The 21,291-nt window shown below is 41.7% G+C and overlaps 1 protein-coding gene across 4 annotated transcripts in view; it reads right to left on the bottom strand.

Moving 5' to 3' along the window:
- FAM135A (family with sequence similarity 135 member A) overlaps positions 1-21,078 on the bottom strand; it is a 94,555-nt gene extending 73,477 nt beyond the window's left edge. For 2 of the 4 annotated variants that reach the window (XM_074895839.1, XM_074895843.1), the window contains exons 1-3: positions 20,500-21,078; positions 5,919-6,004; positions 2,146-2,266 (exon numbers count right to left, since the gene is read on the bottom strand). In XM_074895839.1, coding sequence (XP_074751940.1) covers positions 2,146-2,222 — 77 coding nt within the window. In that variant the 5' untranslated portion in view covers positions 2,223-2,266; positions 5,919-6,004; positions 20,500-21,078. Of the gene's footprint in view, positions 1-2,145; positions 2,267-5,918; positions 6,005-6,159; positions 6,220-19,887; positions 19,945-20,499 lie in introns of those variants that run through there. The other 2 variants (XM_074895840.1, XM_074895842.1) reach the window with 2 other exon arrangements.
- Positions 21,079-21,291: the final 213 nt, after the last annotated feature.

Genomic DNA, 21,291 nt, shown 5'->3' with positions numbered 1-21,291 from the left:
TGCTAAGCTGGGTAGGCTTGATGTCACACAAACCCAAACCCAGAATACAATCAATTCTATACCTTACTTTTGGTGGGAGAAACCATACTAACTACAGCAGTAGCTCAAAACCAGGAAGCTAACAGTGAAACTAAAGATTTGCTTTTCTGTTGATTCAATCCATCATCCAAGAGTTCCTCTGGCAATGTAAATATTACATCCTAGCTTCAACAAATACAAAGGCAGTTCCCTAGAAAAATACTAGAACTTATCCAAACTGACAGAAATTATTTCAGTTTTCACATTACTCAGTCTTCTGAATTATTCTGGAAGCTCCCCCTCCTTTCCAACATTGCTTTCTAAGGGAATGTACCCACAGTTAAAGGTTCAGCTTGAAACCAGAGAGGCAGTATCTACTCATGTCACTTTTCTCATTAAGTTAGCATTCCATCTCTCTGAACTTGCCCTGTGAATTTACTGCTTTTTAAAGAATAAGCTAGAAAGAAACATGCCAAGTAGAGCACTATTATACTGCTAATTATACTGCTGTGTTTTGCTTCCCAACTACCTTTCTGAGGAATCATATGAATGGTAAGGTTAATACAACCAAAAGACTTTCTTCTCTTCAGGCTCTTCTCTATTAGTGTTAACATGCTGCCATGTTCTACCCTCTCCTTCCCCACCAATTTCAGAGATTTAAAAAGGCTACAGTTCAACAGACTGTGCTTTTTTGTTGAAGCAATTAGAATATTCTCAGTGTTCTCCCAGAACTCTTAAGCCTTCCTTAATCCTCCTCTTCCAATCAAGAGTGGAATTGCAATTTTCCTTAAATAGGGGACATATACAGTTTGTTGCATAAACTTTGACAGCAAATGGTAGCAAGCATAATGGGTAATTGCTTCTGTCAGTAGCAGCTTCAGGTCAAATTTAGAGAAAAGGTAGCTTTCCTAAAATTTAGATGAAAAATAACAACAACATGGCAAAGATAGAGGCTAGTTAGCTATTTTTTATAACAGTGTTTTATGTCTCTCTCTCCTGAGCTCCTTCCCAATTTTACCTTTCTTGTATATCACTCTTCCCCAAAATACCCACCTCAGGGTGGGTATAATACAAGGTGAAGGAATTACATGCATCCGAAAACAATGACATTTCCCCATTACTTTACCTTCATCAAATCACCCCATCAAAGAAAAAAAAAAGCCAACAAACAAACAAACCAACCCCAACCCTACCAAAAACAGTAATTCCCCCAAATTGCCTCCAATTACAACAAGGTCAAACACAAGAATATATTTTCTTATTACTAAAATGTTTCTAAGGAAGGTTATTCTACAATGTTTTGGAAAAAGGGGCTATCATAAATCAACCCTGATATATATTGTTCCCTGTTTGTGAACACTGGCACAGCCTCAACCAGATTTATCTAAAACAAACGTCGTAAGAACTACAGCACTGATGTATTTTTACTGTAGTCTCTTAGAAGACTGACAGAAGAGCAATGTACCACAATGCAAGACAACCAATAAGCTTTAATAACATGAAAATAAACTAAAAAGGATTATTTCCTATGTAGCCATGGAAAAGGAGGACCTTAAAAAGTAATCTGGGGGCAATCAGGTAATATCAAATTAAAGGAATGTGAAAAAGTCTTCTACAGAGACCATGTGGAGTAAGCGGAGGTGAGGACACTCTAATGAGGCTGTATAGAATCTTCTGTAACTGTGGAGGCACAGCACAGTATGAGGACGGGAGAAGCTGCAGTTCTCCATTGTCAAATTGATAAATCAGTAAATTAATTGGGGCAGCAATATTTTTAAAAGATTCAAGAGAAACACCTATCATATTTCAGACAAAAGGGATTGCAGAAATTAAGATATGAACGGGTAAAGGCTGGGATAAGAATATAATCTACCCTTCAAATCTACTGAGCTTCCCTCTTCTCCAATTAGATAAAAAATATTTTATTACAACTTTAGGTCAAATTATTTGAGTATTTAATTTTAATTCCTAGAAAGTATAGGCCTTTCCAATAAAGAATAAATTTTTTCAAGTCACTATAAAAATAGTCAATAATACATGAAGCAATGCTACATGATAATACCCATTAAGATCCTTCCAACATCAACTGTCCACCACAGTAAAGTTTGAAAAGAACGCACTACCTACCCTCTTTGAAACAAATCCACATTGAAGAATTTGTGGAGCTCCACGGAGAATTCTACCATAGCCTGAACTTCACTCATGTTTATGAGGATGAAGAAGTCAAAACTTGTCAGCACCTTAGTTACTGAAAACAAACAGAAAACAAACTTTTTAGAACACAAGCTGAGGATAATGCCTATCTGGTCCTCAAAAAGGACATTATACACAATTTTGCAAAGCTTCCTTAAATATACAGGCCTTGAGGTAGACAAGAATATAGGATTTACCAAATCCTCCTACAATAACTTCTATCTTTGTTGTGAAGGAATCAAATGTTATCAGAGAAGTATCACAACACACCATCAGCATAATACAATCCTGGCACTTACTGATACCTACACACTGCAGCTCTGCTCTCGTACTTGGCTGGAGAGGGAAAAACACTGCTGACAAGGAGAAAAAGAGCATGGTCTGCTTCCAGCCCTTGTTGAAGCAGAATGACCGTGCAGGCAGCAGTGCCTCAACTCTGACGTGAGGACAAGGACAGCTGAATTACCGAGTGGCCAAACAATGCAGAGAAAGTGCTTGACCAGGTCACACAGGACTTTAAATGGAGAGAGTCTAGAGGGAAGGCAGGAGTTATGGCGTGCAACATGCCTGGTTTTAGTTAATCTTTTTAGTAGTAAATTGTTCATTCTTACTGTCTTCTTTGCAACCACAGACTGTCACCTTCCTGCTAATTCACAACTGCCTGCTGATACTTAAATTAAATCCTACAGGCTTTACCAAGTTCTGCTGCTTTTCCTTCAACATGATCAACTAGATTATTAAAATAGATTAACAAAATAGACTACACTTTCTGCAAACACTTGTCTTCAAGCTTCCTAGTTCCTGCAAAGAATAAGCAAACCAAAAACCTAAACCAGACTATCCTTCATGTATTTTAGTCCATCTTCTAGGTCTAATGCAGAAGTAGTAAACATAAAAATGCTAGCCTGGCTGAAGTTTGAATGGATTATGGTTTTCGTTTCTAAAATTTTGAACATGCATTTGGGTGTTTGTGAAGCAGCAGTCAGTACTGCTGAGACTGAAATGGACTAGCTGGCAGAAAAAAAAAAAGTCACCACCACAGCAATTATCAGTCACCTGAAAGCAAAGTTACCTTTAGGGGCTACTTCTAGCCTACCAACTAAATTATTTGGCATATGACTCAAGATAAGATTTACCTTTCTGCACTCACTCTATAGGAGCTGGAACACTTCAAGCACCACAGCACAGGTCTAGATCTCTAACTATAAACAAGTTAATTCTGACCTTGGTTTAACAGCCAATACAAGGACTCTGCACCCACTTTACAAAACCACAGAAATAGTATGTTACTGAAATAACAGGGACAGCGTAAGAGGAATTTTGCTTCGAAATTGAGTTATGGCAATATGAAAAATTCAGATCAAGGGCTCTTACTGCAAGATCAAAGCTACAGAATCTAGATGATGCTATTAACTTGGCTTGTCTAAAAATCCTGTGATCATTAGAATTTCAATCAAGGGACTTTAACAGATTAACTAAATGATGCCACAAGTTATGCTACACTATGCAGCACTAGGACTGTCACTGATAACCTACGGAGGCTTTGCAACAATTTGCTCATCCACGGCTTTGTCTGTATGATTGTGTAGGGGTCTTTAAAGCTAGAATCAAGAAGTTCTGCACTCTAATTCTCTGGTGTTGCCATACTGCATTATCACATGTGCACCACCTGCCAAAACACAAGCTGTCTTCTCCAAATGGAATCTGACCTGCCACTGAGCAGAGATACAGAGAACCTAGACCCACCATGACCCTTGGCTGCTGGGCAATAAACCTTGTGGGCTGTGTATAAAACCTGTGATGAAGCTGTCTCATACCTCAGAAAGGAGCGCACTTCAAAACACTTGGGAAAAAGTGAAAGGACTTAGACAAAGGATGTCATGGGGCAGTCTCGTCCAGTCTGCATTCTGGTGAAACAACATTTTCAAGGAAGGAAGACATCACACACCTCTGACACCCCAACACAATGAGTGGCACTATGTCCCTGAACAGTATGCCTCCACTAAGAGAAGGGAAAACTGTTCCTGCAAGAGTTGTTGGGCCAAGAAGTAACTGCCAAATGCTTCAGGGTCCCTCAAGTCCCCAGTAGGAAAATTCCGAACAATCCAGAACTAGTCCAATTAAGTAAGTCTGAAGGCCCAGTCTCTGAATTAGTTAATTCAACAAAAAAAGTCAGGAGAGCCACATCTTGCATTACTGCCGGAAGGGCTGTCCAGTGAACTTGTGGTATTTCTATTGTGACTAACATGGCTCTAGCTGGGGCCGCTCCCTCCCTCTGCTGTTGAGCTGATTTAGCATCCAGCCAACCCACTAAAAATTGCCTGGGCTGGCAATCTCTGCAGATCAAACACGGGGCCCAGCAATCTCAGGCCTGCATGACACAGCACCATGTGTTTTAACCCAGTAACACAGTCCTTGATGCTCAATCACCAATGGTGTTTGGAAAAGTGGCACCCATGCCTTGCTCCAGTATCAACTGCAAAACCAGTAATATTGAGCCACAGTTCACAAATGGTGCATCCAGAAAGCAATGCTGCATGCCACCGCAGGTACCTGGGATCGCAGTCTATCAGCTGACCTTTGAGGATGGCTTTTTCTCTGTCAAGCATCAGCTTGTTCCACATGCACCTTAACCTGGGTGAAGGGGAGCAATTCATTGCCCTGGGCTGACATAAACCAAAACACTACTTTTCTGTCAAAGTCTTTCATATCAGTGCAAAAGAAAACAGCATTCTTTAAACTATGTAATAGGAAGTGTTATGCGGTGACTAAATATTTTAAAGGAGAAACATAAACTTGGAAAATGTCTTTAATTTTTGTATGTTAATCATGCAAAAGCCAACAAAAAAATTTAAACTCATGTAGAATATTAATTTGTATAATTCCATTCAAATTTACAGCTAAACTTCAATGACATTAAACGTCCACAACTCATTTTAATACTTGAGTTTATTGTTGTATTTTAAAGCATATAATTAGCATTCAGAAACCAAGCTACTGAACTGCATGTTTATTCTATCTGCCTGTAAGAAGCAGAAGAATCCTTCAGTAGGAGCTCTCTACAGATGAGCAACAGAGGTTAATTCAGCAAATAAACATGAATCAAGAGATCTGATAATAAATGAGAAGGATATCCTAATACAAAGGTTAGAACAGAGTGTTTTGTAACTTTTGGTAGCTACTTAACACTTACAATCAAAAGAGCATGTCAATATTCAAAAATATTAAAGCACTGAGACTGAAACATCTCCAATAGTTAAAATGTCAGTTAATACTACTTGATCCTATACTGAGGGCCAAGACTTTACTTTTCTTCACACTTCTGGGGGTTTATTTATTTCCCAAGCTGGAAAATCTCCTACATATCCTGGCTGGTCCATGCTGTCCCCCACTTGCTCACCACTTCTTTAGTTATCCGAACTAATCTATTCTGAGGCCACAACACAAAATGGATCACAGAACATCAGGGAAAAATGTTTCTTATGTTTTTTTCTAAATCAACCATTTTACGGATACTTTACAGCAGCTGCATCAGAGCCCCTGAAAGTGAAATGAAAAGACAGACAGAGGTGTACAGAAACCTCCCAAACCACCTTTGTTCTCAGAGAAATACTTGCGTAACAGTGCCATTAATCTGGCTACTCATGCCGGGAACTACAAGACAACACTAAGAAACAAAACAGCAGTACGTTCAAAGAATATCTTACCTCCACTGGCAAATACTCCATTTTAGTATGTTAATTGATCAGTCTTCCAGTTCTTCACTATTGCTGTCAAAAACATACTGCTTGAACTAAAAAACAAACAAACAAACAAACATTTTACTAAGAGCAATGTCTTCACAGCTTTCCAGTACTCATGTTCTTCAGTCTCTTTTCCTGTGTCCTAATAACAGCCTCTATGATGTCCTCTCCAACACACACATACTGCCTACCAGCATTTTCCTACCTGCCCTCAGTTCCTGCATTGCAGTTTTCAGCTTTCTGCAAGTGTAGCAGTCTGATTTTTCCAAATTAAAGTAAAAAAAACCCCAAACTTTTCATGAAGCCCATGCTCTGGCAAAGCTGACACTGCCATGTTTAACCAAACCACCCCATCTTCCCCAAGGAATTCTAAAATCCAGTTCCCAAAGGACTCCAGTACACCCCCAGCCGTCCCACAGCCTCCCCAATCTCCAGAGAGACTCTCAGCTCACCAGCAGCAACACAGCAATGAGGAGGTAGGAGGATATTCTGGCCTGAGTCATCAAATACAGCTCATGCCCCCACACAGTCCTACACAGCTAACAGGGAGGAGACAATTTACAAGAATAGGTCAGATTAAATTCTCCCGGTAAATCTTGTGTCCCTTCTCCTCAGGAGACAAAAGTTGGTGGACAAGGGTAGAGCCTTAAGACCAAGAACACATTTTCTTAAAATAAATGTTACAGGTAGGTCAGCGCCACCTAATCTGAAACTCTCCTTGAAGCTCCTGCTAAATCAGTACCTTAAAACTGTCTATCTCCCCTGTATTCTTAAACAATTAGGGTATTCTAAAACATACACTAAAAAAATCACAAAGTCTCCCTTGTATCTGACAACCTTCAGATTTTGGACACAAAGAAAAGAAAATGCTTAGTTATCCCTTCTCAGGAGCATTGCAGCCTTTCTGTATGTATGCTTTAGAGAAATACAAACACAAAATCTATCACAGATTGTGCAGGCAAGCCGTGAAACTAAACTGGTTTTGACTTAGCTTCAGAGAGAAGAAAACAGAGGAAGTGGAGCATAAAAAAATACATTATCCGGAATTTTTAAAAATAGAAATCACTTGTGCATGTAGTGTGATATTACATCTTTGATACCACAAATTATCAATCATGCCCTGGTAAAATCCTGATACCATAATGCCACACCAAAATGGCACTGTTGCTTATTCCATTTGTTTAACAGTACAACACAGTCATTTTTAAAAGAGAACTGGTATGACACAGGCTAAGTTCTTTTTTAAAAGAGTGAGAAAACATGCAAAATTCTGAGTAGTTGAACTTATTCTAGCCTTAGATTTAATATTTTACACTCAATGGAAGTCAAAAGTAAAAATACAGAATTCTACAAATGTTTCTTTTCCTCTAGTTTTCTTCTAGCTGCTCACTTAACAGTCCTCAGACAATCTTTTTCTTCTGAATTGCTGTAGGAGCTTTGTACACCTCCATCCCTGACCTTTTTTTCCCCTGTCCTCTCCTTCTCTATGCTCAGAGATCCAGCACCTGCCAACACAAATTCAACTACCATCTATCTCTGTGCTGATGACTCACAGGTTTGTCCCCCCACCTGAGAACTGTCTTCAATTCCAATTTTAGCTGTTTCTTGGACACAGCATGCAGTCAAAATTCAATGTGGCGAAAACAGAGTTCTTGACCTGACCTGCAAGGCTATTCCTAATACCTACTTTATTTATGACTGTAAACTTAGACAGTATTTTTCATTTAGTTTTCTCTGGGTTCTCAGAGACTTTGGCAAGACTATGCACAAGACCTGCCAAATTTTTCTGCATGTGATTAGAAATATGTCCTATCTATCCATACAGCCAAAACTCATCCAGGCTAATATCCTCTTTTGTTTTAATTACTGTGAGGCTGAAAAAGCATAGCTCACTGCATGTATTAGTTCAGCATGGTGCTGCAAAGAACCAGCCTGTTATTTTGATCATTTCACCTCTCTCTCTGTATCCCTTGCAGAGAAAGCCTGGGCTACTGCATAACCTTCTTGTCCTCCCTTGAAATCCTTTTGCAGCTGTGCAGCACCCAGTATCACAGTGTTCTGCTTGAAAACCAGAGCTTCCCAGCACTACAAATAAACCCTGGCACTCCATAATTAAAAAGGTGAGGGGGTAGAAAAAAGAAATGTTAATTTAATTTCGGATTTCAGAATCACCATGTTGTAAAACAAGAAAACAAAAAACCAAACAAAAAACCTTCAGTGGAGATATCTAGGATACCTTATTCAATTCATTATCCCAATTTAAAAAAGGCAACATGACCACCACTCAGAAAAAGACAACAGGATAGACTGCTTTATATCAGGATTTATTAATTAAATCATTTTTAAAACTTCACAGTTGTAAATAATTATATGAATGTAAATGGCCAGAGTTACTTAAATATAGTTAAACAATGAGCCAATTTCATGGGCTCAGGGCAAAACTCAACTATTACAATTTTCTTCTTGCCCTGGTTGTTTAAGCCTAGGTTACTTTGCAGCCAGCCATTACATGGTTTGATTCACCACTTCTAACAAAGCTAATGCAAGATATCTATGACATTTTAATGGGCTAGATAAACAACCAGCTTAATCAAGCATTAAAATTCAAATTTTCCTACTTTTTGCTTTAAATTTAGCACCAATCTCTGGTTCTCTATGCAGCACACTGGTAAAAACAACATACTCACTACTTCGAGCTGACAACTTGATTATTCCCACTGAGCATGGAAGTCATTAATATGTTGCATTTATTTCTTTTCTTCTCTCCTATTAATAGATCATGTATGTGATACAGTAATTAATCCTGAACATTTATTAAGGCTTATTCCCTTCTTCCCCAGCACTGGTCTTTGTCTGTCTGACAAATGACATGTTATTTCTAAGCTTACTCATTAAAAAGTTTATCACTAAAAGTTCTGTGAGCAGCAAAGCTGAAAGCTTGCTTTCATGATGTGTCCTTCTCCCTCCACCACAATAACTCCCTACCTTTTATGGCCCCTTGACTAGGCAAAAGATCGCACATCCTACAGGTATGATGAAGCTATATCCACAGCAACTGGCCAGCTGCTGCAAAACAGACCCCCTGCTAGCTGACTTCTGTGTTTTTCCTCCCAGTATAGTATGGGCACTAACTTCAGTGTCATCCTGCTTCAGCTGCCAATTTACACTAACAAAAAACGTCTCCATCTCTGAAATCCCTTCTCCTCTTCCACATTAGGCTGAATTGAGTGATGGTTTCAACAGTATTTTGCAAAGAAAGAGGAAACAGAACATGAACAAACCAAACTGAATGTTTTATTTGCCTTTTACAAAGACTTCCCCTAAGAAGAAAACCTACATTAAAAATTTATGATTAAAAGGGTATAACTGGCACAAATGTGACTGCCTTTTGAGTGAGAAACAGCAAAATGCAGCATTTTGATGAAAAGCAGTGGCAGTTCAGGATATGTACTACCATGTTAAGCCAGCCCGTTGTCCCACTTTGATCCCCCGTACTAGCTGAGTGAGAAGCATGAACCAAGCAGTACTACTACAAGGAGAACGGTCAGTGTAAATCAGCAGTCAAGCTGTCCATTCGCCATCAAACTACCTTAATGACAGTGATTGAAGTAAATACTTCTAACTAAAACAGAAATAATATATCTGAAAATACATCTATAAATCAATTAATTACTTATTTTGCTTATAATTTTCAATTAATGCAATCAATCTTTTCCTAACAATCTATTCAGAAGAACAATATACCAAGGGCAAAGAAAAATGAAGTTCTTACTCTAAATACTTAGTCAAAAGTCTTCTGGAACTTTAAATAGAAAGCATATCATGATCTTACAGCAAATTAAAAAACAACCAAATTGCAAGCTGTCATATTTTAGCTTAAAGAACAAATTGCATAGCTTAATACATTCACCTCAAAATCCTAAGAATTTATGAAGGATATACTAGCTAAGAATTAATGAAGTAGGAGAGGGAAGCTCTCATCATTTGATTCTGCTCAACTGAATAGGTTCTTCATAAAATATTAAGGATGTGTATTTAAAAGATACTTCATTTTCCTACTTATACAAAGGAAGAAAGTGATACCTCTTTGAATTCCATGTCCCAAGCCATTAAATGAAAAATAACTCTCACATGGATGGATGAATTTTGAATTAAAACGCCTGCAATGACTGTTAATGTGATTACCATATTTTATGAATCAGAAGTGTCTCCAAAAGTTGTTAAAACTTCTCTCCCACCCCAAGCAAATTTATTGTCAAAAAAATAAAGCTTTGATTTCAAGAGAAATGAAAAATAAATCTAACTGTACATACTCAGTAAACTGTTTTTAATAAGTAATAATTCCATATCATTGACCTCTGTAAATAAAACAAGGCACAATTTACAGAGTTGAGTCATTGTTCCAATATCTGCTCTGAGGTCATGGTTTGACAAGACAGTAAATGCAGTTTAGATTTGACAGGTTGATTGTATCGGAAGGCTTTATGCCAAGTAGTTATTGTCTTTCATCCCACAGCAGGCATTAAGTCAGCGCAAATGATATATTGTGTACTCTTATTAACTTAAGAAATGTGATAGTTTGCCTGCTAATCAAAGTTACATTAGGAGATAATCTGATCCAGCATCGGTGGTCACAAAACCACTTCCTTGGTAGTTCCTGCGCTAGTATCATCTGTGGTGATAGGTTGGATGGGCCAACCTGGAAAAACAGTGACTCCGCCAAGATTTTCATACAGATATAAATTATTTTAGAAACACATGGGAGTACTGTATCAAAGCCTATTTTATTCTTCAACACCTAATGTTAATAACCTAATATAAAGACACCTTTACAGTACTACATCTTTAAAAACATAATCTTTGATTTCAATTTTTTTGAAAAATTTGTTTTAAATCTTCTCATAATTTCTGTCCACTGCCTTTATTCAGTATCCACCAGAGAAATGCCATAGATTCTTATTTCATTCTTCCTTTGTTAATGATTTTCTGACTATAGGTCTTCTAAGACCCTCCCTGCAACTCTTATGTTACAGAGAACATACATTCATTTTACAGTCAAACATGTATTATTCTAGTACAGGGAGTACTTTAGTTATGGTTGTATGATACAAGTATAAAGTTGAAGGACAATTAAGCAGACTGTCATTGCAAGCAATGACCTAACGTGAACATGGGAAAGTATTTCAGAATGTGCATTATAGCTTTTCAAAAACATATCACAGCAAATAAACATCTATATGTCAGTTTGGTATAAAACTTCAAGGTCTTGCTGCTTGCTTATCTTCATACTGACCAGGTGAGAAAGAGCCATACTTGTCTCTGCAACCTCAGGTGGCACCTCCAGCAACTTACTTCCTGCTTGCCTCCAAATCTAAGAGCACCAAATTGAAACATGTCCAAATCTAAGAGCACTAAGTTGAAACATAACTAACCTTGTAAGTTTACTTGGGTATTACCAAAACCAGTCAAGCACTGGATTTTAATGCTCAAACCTTGATGTCCTCCATTCTCTTTAAGCCTGGAGCAAACCAGATCTGACCCAACAGCTACTAGCAGCAACCCTCGCCCCAAAAAAACAACCAACCAAAACCCACCCAAAAATATAAATAAGATTAAATTGCTCCCTGCATTCCTTTGTCTGCTTTTGAAGAGAAGGCACTAAACCGAGTATGTAGAATACTGGTGTGCTTTTTGATTGACAAACACTCAGCAAAAGAAGTTTCCGAAGAAACAAGCGTCAAGTAAAGACGACACCCATCAGCAGTGGTGGACAACTGTGATGGCAGCTTGAGCGAACTGAGCAGATCTCAGCATATATACTACAGGAAGAATGGATGCCAGTAAGCGCCATGAGAAAATTGCACATTATACATTATCAGCAGCAAAGTCTTCAAAGGATTTCCGTCTGCGACCCTTGGAGACTGGCTCCTACCCATCCCGCAAACAGCCATCTCTGCAACTATGCTGGCAGCTGGTGGGGGGGCAAAAAGCCCATCACCAGCAAAACAAACCTTTACAGGTATTTTAGAAGTTACTTTGTGGGGTTTTGGGGCTTTATTTAAACCACAACATTTCACCGATTTAAATACAGCACAAGATCCACAAACAGCTGCACTGATGCATCTGACAGAATATGCCAATATTAACATCTAACCCTGAAGAAGCGAGTAGGGGCACAACAAGAATTTAAGCCAACTTTCCCTGTTAAACTACATGAAGTCTTCCATGCCAGCAACAGCTTCAGAAGTTTCTGCCCCAGGTGCTCATTCCCATCTTCACAGCATCAGTACATCGCCCCCACAACACTGCCAACACAGTGCTCATGGGACAGCATTTTAAAATGAATTAGTTACCATTTTAGAATAATCTATTTTTGCAGAGCTTGATCAGATCACTTCCTTATCCTGTTTCAAAGCACAGCTCCACAAATAGTTCCATCGCAGTAACGGGGAAAGGGAGGTGAGCAGCAGCACAACACAGTGGTTCCTCTGGCTAGCTGCCTCCTCCCCGTACCCATCTTAAGCCATGGCCTTGGCGCCACAGCAAGAGGCTTAAATGGCAGGGCAAGCAAAACTGCCCCTTCTCACAGCCTTTCCTGAGGTAATATACCCTCCATTCTTTCCATATAGTCACTTCAAAAGTTGAAAGAGGGAGGAGACAGTACTCCTCCCCTCACAGGGAAGGACCCAGACCCAGAGCCCAAGTGCCAGCGCAATCTAACCTCTTCCCTGCTCGGCCTGGCATGTCCTGCTCCCTCCTCACAGGCCTACCTGCCCAGGGAGGAACCACTCACCCGGGAACCCTCCCTGACAACCCAGACCAGGGGTATTTCTTTCCCAAAGGAGGCACAGGAGGCTGGAAAGCCCAGCAGCTTCCAGCAGCTTTCTGTCTCAACAGGCCTAGAAACATGTTCTGCTTGCAGAGTTACCAACCAACAGATTGAGTGTCAGGGGACAGGAACAATTTTTGCTGAAGAAGGACTCTTCCACTCTTTGTCACAGAGGAAGAAAGAGACAGGGGCCACCCTGGTCACCACAGCCTGCAACCCTCAAAGCACTGGCATTGCTCCCCCCCTCACTACAGTGCCAAAATGAAAGTTACTTAAAAAGTCCCTATTAAACAAACAAATATAGCAGCCTTATGAAATTCAAGTTTTGCTTTTGTTTATTTTGAGGCTTGAAGGGTTTATGGCCCTCTTACCTCCCTCTCCCTGCACAGCATTTAACTGAGAGAACAACGCTGATGTGTGAGAAGTCACTAAAAAAACTAACACAAACCTAAAACAGCATAGCTCTGTTTCTGAAATAACACATTCAAAACAAACCAAGTCTAATGATCACCTTCAGTAGTTTCAACAGGTAGACTTGAAGAGTTACCTCAAAACAAAGCAGTAAACTGAGTTTTGAATTAGTGTGAACCGTCATCAATGCTATTTAAACAATTTTTGACAATGTTTTATATGGAACAGATCTGTTCACTCCTTTTCTCCTATCATTTACTTGTCATATTTAGTTAGAAATTCTTGTACTAAGGTTTCATAATCATGAAATCCCTTATATGCTGCTTTCAAATTTGCTACAACTAGAACAAGCAAAAACACCTATTAAATACAACATAACACGTCCAGTGGAAAAAGACCCCAAAACCAGGAACCAAAGTCATCGGAGGCTTTCCCTACCCTGCCAATAGCATAGCTATTGGTCCTTGTTCCTTCCTATCCTACCTGAGAAGGACAAACTCACAGCTGACCATACTGGCCATGAAAATTCATCTTTCCATCTGAACTCCATCAGTTTTTACACTTTTCAGAAGTCAAAAGGCAGGTACACATCTGTTAGAGCTTCTAGTCACCAATCCAAATTCAGACCAAACATTCGTAGCATTAGCTGGTATTCAAATTAATTTCAGAGGCATAAAATGTACTTTCCACAGAAGAGGTCGCCTCCTAAGAATAAGCAAAGTAAACACAATGGCTCAGAGCTCTGGCCCCAGCAGCAAGGGCTTTCATTAGAAAAAGGAGTCTAGCCTGACAGAATGGCTGCAAGGTTGGAGAACTCAGCCTTGAGTTCCACCTTTAGTTCTAGTATTGAGCTCAACTCTTAAAAGGTGGTTTCCTCTATACCATTTTAAAACATGTAAAGCAGTAAAATCTATGTTTTCTACTAATCATGCCTCATTGTTTTGGCACTTCAAGTATCCCCAATACCTTGGCACATTTTGATCTGAATTATTTCACTGAGGTGAGGGGTTAAGGTCAGACGCACATGAAATCACTGGCCCTAGAATTAACAGAATCATAAAACACCAGGTTGGAAGGGACCTCAATGACCATCTGGTCCAACCTTTCCAGCAAAAGCATAGTGTGGACAAGATGGCCCAGCACCCTGTCCAGCTAAATCTTAAATGGGGAATCCACCACTTCCCTGGGGAGAATACTCCAGTGGCTGATTGTTCTCACTGTGAAGAATTTTCCTCTTGTGTCCAATCAGCATCTCCCCAGGAGTAACTTGTACCCATTACCCCTTGTCTTTGCCATGTGACTCCTTGTAAAAAGAGAGTCTCCATCTCCTTTGTAGGCACCCTTTAAATACTGGAACATGGTGATAAGGTCTCCCCTAAGCCTTCTCTTCTCAAGGCTGAACAAACCCAACTCTCTCAGCCCTTCCTAATACAGCAGGCTTCCGAGGCCTTTGATCATCTTTGTGGTCCCTCCCTAGACCCTCTTCAGGCTGTCCACATCTTTTTTTGTATAGCAGGGACCAAAACTGCACACAGTATTCCAGGTGTGGCCTGACAAGCACTGAGTAGAGTGAGATAATGACTTCTTTATCTCTGCTGGTGATGCCCTTGTTGATGCAACCCAGAATCCTGTTGGCCGCCTTTCCAGCTGCAATGCACTGCTCACTCATACTGAGCTTGGACAATTATCTGATAGCTTGTATAATCTCAGAGGTTGCCCAGAAAATTCAGAAAATCTTTAAAAAATATATATATGCATTTATAGAAAGCTAGATGGGCCACATATAAATAGGCAGGCAAGCAATATATACTGTAGTTTAAAAGTACTAGATATGCAAATAACTCTACTACTAAAAGAGAGCGGCATTAATTGCACTATTTAGATAGAATTTTTTTACATGGAAATATACAATCATTATGCAGAAAAATCATAAAGTGAAAACTGAACTGACAGCCTGAGAAGAAAGTGCAGTTTCTTTGAATAATACTTTTCAAATCTGCCAGAGAGCAAATACTACTATATTTCTTTTGTAAGTTTAAATAGAAAGATAAAAGATATACTGCGAGCCATTCTGACACCAAAATTTAAAGGGAAACCTTACTTATTAAGTTTAGAAAAATCATCTAAGGCATAAGGATAATTCACTTTATAGCTAGAAAGCATGATAAGCTTATCTATCTTGACAATCTGTATGCAACGAGCAATGAATGATCTATGTCATGATCAGTAACAGGAATAGATTCATGAGGTTACAACATGTGAACAAGGTTATGATTATAGTAAGCAGAGCTAGATCTGAAAAACAAGCAAGTTTATTATATCAAAATGTCAGAAGTCAAGTGTAGGGCTTCCTGCACAACTGATGCAATACTGCAGATTTTTTCTTCTTAACTCTAATAATTTGGGGGTGTGGTGTGTGAAAGTCTGATTTATTTAATAAATGAGATTCAGCAAATTATATATACATATGTATATACTATATACATGTATATATAAGTATATACATATAGTATTCTATATATAAATATATACGTATATAGTATTAGAGGTAACAAATGTATAACTTTTCACTTAAAAATTAAAACCAGTAAAAAGTATGCTTTCAGTTTTCTTGATACAAGCCATGCAATTCAGAAATGAGGAAATTTTTATTTTTAGCAAGAAATAGTGATTATGGGAGACTTTGTATCTTGTTTCCAACAAAACTGCTTGCAAAATATAAAGTTCAAGATTCCCAATTCTAAAAACTATAAAGAAAATCCATTTAAAAAAGAAGATGGCACTGAAACCATCTAATGAAAAATAGAACTGATTTCATTTCAATCTGCTTTAGCATTTTCAACTTTTGTTCTGCTTGCAAGTTGAACTCAGCAAGGTTTCATTCTGTTCCTTATTTCTCTGCTTGTTCTTTCCAAGAATAGTGCTGTCACCGATTTCCTGCTTGAAGTAAACACAATTTGCTCACCTGACTTCTTCCTGACCCCAAACTATGGCAAACTTATTTCCTCCCTTTCAATTTTTTTCTTCTTGTATACTCTTTGTTGTATACTCTTTGTTACCACAAATGTTCCATGTATTGTTCTTTGAGGAAGGCAACTTGTACAAGATGTATACAAATATCAGCGACACCATGTTACCAACATAGCACCTGCTTTTGCTAGAAATTAATGCATAAATATTTAACTATGTTCATACTTCTACAGTGACATAGTTTTCTATACACAATACTTTGAGATGTATCCCCTGAATGAATGTGATCAGAAGGTGCTTAGTAAAATGCTATAGTAGGCCAAAATCAGCAGATGCTTAACAAACATAAAAGCACGTGTCTTGCCACACAGAAAACACATGGTGCATGAACGTCAACAGAATGTAAGGACATACTTTACTGTTTTGCCTAGCTGTGGTAGAAAAACACAGAAGTAGCATTAATTCAGAAACACAGTCTGATTTAACAAGTTCACAGGGATAAGAAAAAGTGGCTTTTGAGAGGATTTAACCAGTCAAACTCAGTCTCTTGCTCCTGCTTTAAATCAGCAAGACTGTGACTTGAAGATTCCTATATAGGGTTCTATATCCCACATATAAAGCATCTGAAGGGTGCTATATAAACAAACTTTTAACAAAAATAAATAAATAAATAAATAAATAAAACCATCACATTTTCCAAGCTTTTTTACTAGATGGGAAAATGAATGCAAGATTAAATAATTGATAATTCAAGAAACTCTAAATTATGCTCACAGTTTAAACAAAAGAGAAATTGAACATGCTGGTACTTCACACAAATACTTATCTTGGCTACACACTCTGAGCCGATGGCCTGTCAGAGGTACCTGATATATGACAGCAGGCTGGCAAAACAAATATCCATCACAAACAGATCAACACGCAGATGCTACTCGTCTATCCTGTCATGAAAACAATTAAAACACTAGTGAGACTGTATTTTTCCCTATGGACAAAAAGGGAAGGGGGGAAACTCCCCCACAACACAAATGCAACTCTTCCACCTTGGTTAACAAGAGGGTGTATTCTGCCAAGCCTACCCTGCACTCTGCAAGGATTGGGGCCTGAAAAAGAACAAAAGGATTTCAAGACAGGAGACACAAAGTGTAAGATGAATCATTTACCAAGCAAGAATGAGAAGCCCCAGTCTCTATCAATAACAACTTCAAACACCAGAACAAGGTCAACAACAAGAATTCACAACCATTTATTATAATTCTCACACCGGGGTCGATCTTTGGTACCAATTTAACTACCATGTTTCTTCAGGGCAGCACTCAGGCCAAAAGAGAGACACAGGCACCAGGACTCTCAGCATTACATTAATAAACATTTAGGTGCCTGCCTCCTAGGTTGGTGTCGACAGCTAGGTTCTCTTCAAAGAAATAACAGTACAAGAGGCACGGCTGAGACAGGGCTCCCCTATCTTTACCGGCAGTAGTGCAGAACCTTGCCACTCACAGGAATCTGCCTCACCCCTCTATCAGAGTTTCCTTTCCTATCCACCTCCACAACCAGACAGATAACTGTGGCACATGTATCCCAGCCTAATCACTTCCAGAACCCTCAAAGAGAAGCACATACTAAAGCGTCAGACTGTCACCTGGTGAGAGTGAGATACTGACAGAAACACCCTGTTACAGGATGTTCCTAACGTCTTAGAACCACAACAATTAAGTCAACCAGAACTTTTCAGAGTCTTCCTCGGTAGAGAACTGACTAGCAAAGTTAATATGGAGCAATGGATCTCAATTTTCACATCTCTTCCTGCCTGGGAACCATATTCACTAATTCTTCTATGTGGAATAAAAATGCAAGAGACAATCCAGTCTTTGGCACTGGAACCCAGTTACTTCCAAGGGAAATATTAAAACCAAAAAACTTAAGAGTGTCAGGTAAGAGTTTCACATCCATCACTGGGGCTGCAGTGGTTTCAGAAGAGACACCAGGGCTTAGTTCTTCTGAAACCCAAACAGAACATGAGGTGTTATTTTTGGGGGTTTGCTGAACAAAAACCAGAACTAAATTCTATAGCAATGGAGCTAAACTGAATCAACTAGTGTGTTGGATTGTCTGGCACATTTTGAAAAGCAGTTCTGAAGACAGATTCCAGTTGCTGTGTGTGCTTTACTATTAGTGATTACTATTCACGCCAAACCTTACCCAGGACAGTCATACCAACTGTAATTTAAAGTGAAGGTAACAAATCAATTAATAAAGTAAGCGTTAATTGAAAACCAAAACTAGTATTTTCACATATCATATCAGTCAACTCTTATCGGTGTTGTAGGATTGCATTTCACATAAGGGAAATTTAAATCACTCCAAAGACAGAGCAGAAATTCATATTCTATAATTTTTTACTTATTACTGAAGGAAAGATGAAGAATTGACTTACGTTACTTACAGGGGAAAAAATGAGAGGCCGGAAAAGGAAAACAAGTTTGTCCATCCAAGGAAAAGGCAGACTAAGATTTATAACTGCGCTCTGACATACCAAATGCAGGTACTCAGACTGTGACTACTGGCACAGTCATATGGAAGAAACAGAGCAAGATGACGATTCTGAGTTTCATTCATTTAAAGTATTTGCAAAGATACAGCCAGAGCCTGGATCTTTCACTTCCTACAAAACAGTATTTTCAGTTCTAAAGGGCAATGAATTGTTGAATGGAATAATAAAAACTATGCCAAAGTACTTAATTTGCACCTCCACAAACCGAGAATTCTTTCATCCTGAAAAAGCCATAATGTCCCAGCAAATCACAGCTTTACTGAACCCCGTTTGGACTGTGGCAGTTACTCTTTAGCAAGGGCTAAACAGTTTTTTCTTCACAATCAAAATGCTAAGTAAGAGATATTTTATGGATGAAAATGTAATACATTCCCTTCCACAGTAACAAAGCTCACATCAGTAGCATTCCCTACTTGCTATCGGTCCAGCAAACTAAAAAGCGGTGAGCGTGGCTTTTGGCTCAGGCTTTGCCCATGTATAAGACAACATAAAGCTAGTTGACTGAATTCCTTAAAAAACCAGAGCAAAACCCAGTAAAACAAAATAGACATTTATGCCCATGTACTTGATAAAATGTAAGACTTCAAACAGAAGTCAGTTCACCTTTCAATCAGAAAAATCCACTGCACCAGGAGAAAGGGGAAGCAGGCTTAAACTACTCATCACGACTACCTCTTCGCTTACAGTATCAACACGACCGTAAAACCCCCAATGATATTTTTTTTAAATCCGTTATGCTATGCGATTTCTCTTCAAGCAGTATGTCTGCAACACAATAATTAAGTCTTCAAATGAGTTCTATTTAAAGTTTCGCTTAAAATAATACAAGACGGGAAGATGATTTCCACCAGGACTCTGACTGATCGTGCAAACTCTGCCGTTACACCCTAAGGTTAATTCACCCCTAAAGGTCTCCTGCGGATGGTAAGAGTTGTTCGGAGCACCCGCGGAGAGCACGCACCGCCTAACTGCACTGCCCCGCCGTACACGCGGCACCGCAGGGCCGGCGCGGGGAGGAGCAGAGGTTTCCCCGGTCGGACGGGGCGAGCAGAGCCCCGCCAGTGCTGCCCTCCGCGCACCAGGAAATACCCGGGAGCTAGTCCCAGCGCCCGGCCAGCAGCTTTCCCCGCCGCACGAAGAAACGGTATTAAAAATAAATACACACACACCCAAACACCGTTTCAAACCCTGAGGAGAATCCGGTATTTCTCGGGAAGGCAAGGAGGGAGAAAGCAGCAATGGCTCCGACTGCCCCGGCACCGCGGCCGGCACTGGGGCACTTCACGGAGGGAACGAGCTGGACGTTATTTCTGACCTATTTTCGGCACCGCCTCTGAGCGATAAACAGTCAACAACGGCGGCGGAACGCTGCCCGGCCAGAAACTTCGCCAGCCACAAGCCGCTCCCGGCGGCCACAAGTCGGGGCGAAGCGGCGGCAGGCGAGGGGGTGAGGGGCCGGGGGGGGGGCGCCCTCCTGTGCCCCGCGGCGGAGGCGGCCGAGCCCCCCAGGCGGCCGCCGAGCCCTCGCCCGCCCCACCGCCCCCCCCCGGCCAGGCAGCGGGGAGCCTCCCGGCGTTCTCCTGCAGCGGCCGCCGGGGTGCGGAGTGGGTCAGCCCGACACAAACAAGTCCCGCGCCCGCCATGCCCGCGGCAGGCACAGGCCGGGCACGGAGGGGCGCGTTGGGCGCCCGCCGGCCCCAGCCCTGTGAGAGCGGCCAGAACACGCTCCCGCCGGGCGCCCCGGCCCGCCCCACCGCCCCTCACCGCTGCCCCGCACCGACCTGGGACACAAAGGAGCGGCCACCGCTGCCCGCCGATCGCCCGCCGCCTCCTCGCCCGCGCTCCCCGCGGAGTCCAGGCCGCGGCAGCACCGGGATGGCGTAGCGCAGGCATCCGACGCCAGCGCCTGCTGCTCCCGCGGCGGCCCGTGCCGCCGGCGCCCGCTCTGCGCTGGGCGGGAGGGAGGGGGGTGGGGGGAAGCTGCCGGGAGGCGACCGCGCCGGCCGAGCGCCGCTTCCTGCTCCCCGGCGCCGAGGGGCGGCGGGTGCCGGAGCCTGGCAGCTGCCGCAGCCTCGCAGCTGCCGGCGGGGGGGCTGCGCCCGCGCCTAGGCAGAGGCCGCCGGCGGCGAAGCCCGGGGCCGCCGCATCCTCGGCTTGTGCGCCGGGGCTTGCGCGCCGCCTCCGGCTCTGAGGAGTCGCCCGGGCGGCTCCTGCGGCGGCTGCTGCCAGCCGGAGCCCCGGCTCGCCCCGCTGCCGTGCCCGGCTCGAGCTCGGGCTCCCCCTGCTGCCCCGCCGGGCCGGGCTGGGCCGCGGCTCGGGCTCCTCCTGCGGCTCCGCGGGGCTGGGCTGGGGCGGCCCCGGCGGAGGGGAAAGGCCGGGAAGCGCCGCGGGCAGCCGGGCCGGGCCGCGGGCGGCAGGGATGTGACCCACCGCGGGCTGGGCCCCGGCTCTCTTCCGCCCGCGGCCCCGTTCCCCCAGAGCCCCTTCATGGCGCACGCTCGAAGGCGGAGGAGACGGCCCCCCGGCACCCTCTGCCCTGGCCTGGGGACGGAAGCCCCGGGCACCGCCGGGGC

Source organism: Athene noctua, chromosome 1 (assembly GCF_965140245.1).
Source record: "Athene noctua chromosome 1, bAthNoc1.hap1.1, whole genome shotgun sequence".
NCBI lineage: Eukaryota > Metazoa > Chordata > Aves > Strigiformes > Strigidae > Athene > Athene noctua.
The sequence above is the reverse complement of the archived record's forward strand: the minus strand, read 5'-3'. Positions and strand labels throughout refer to the sequence as shown.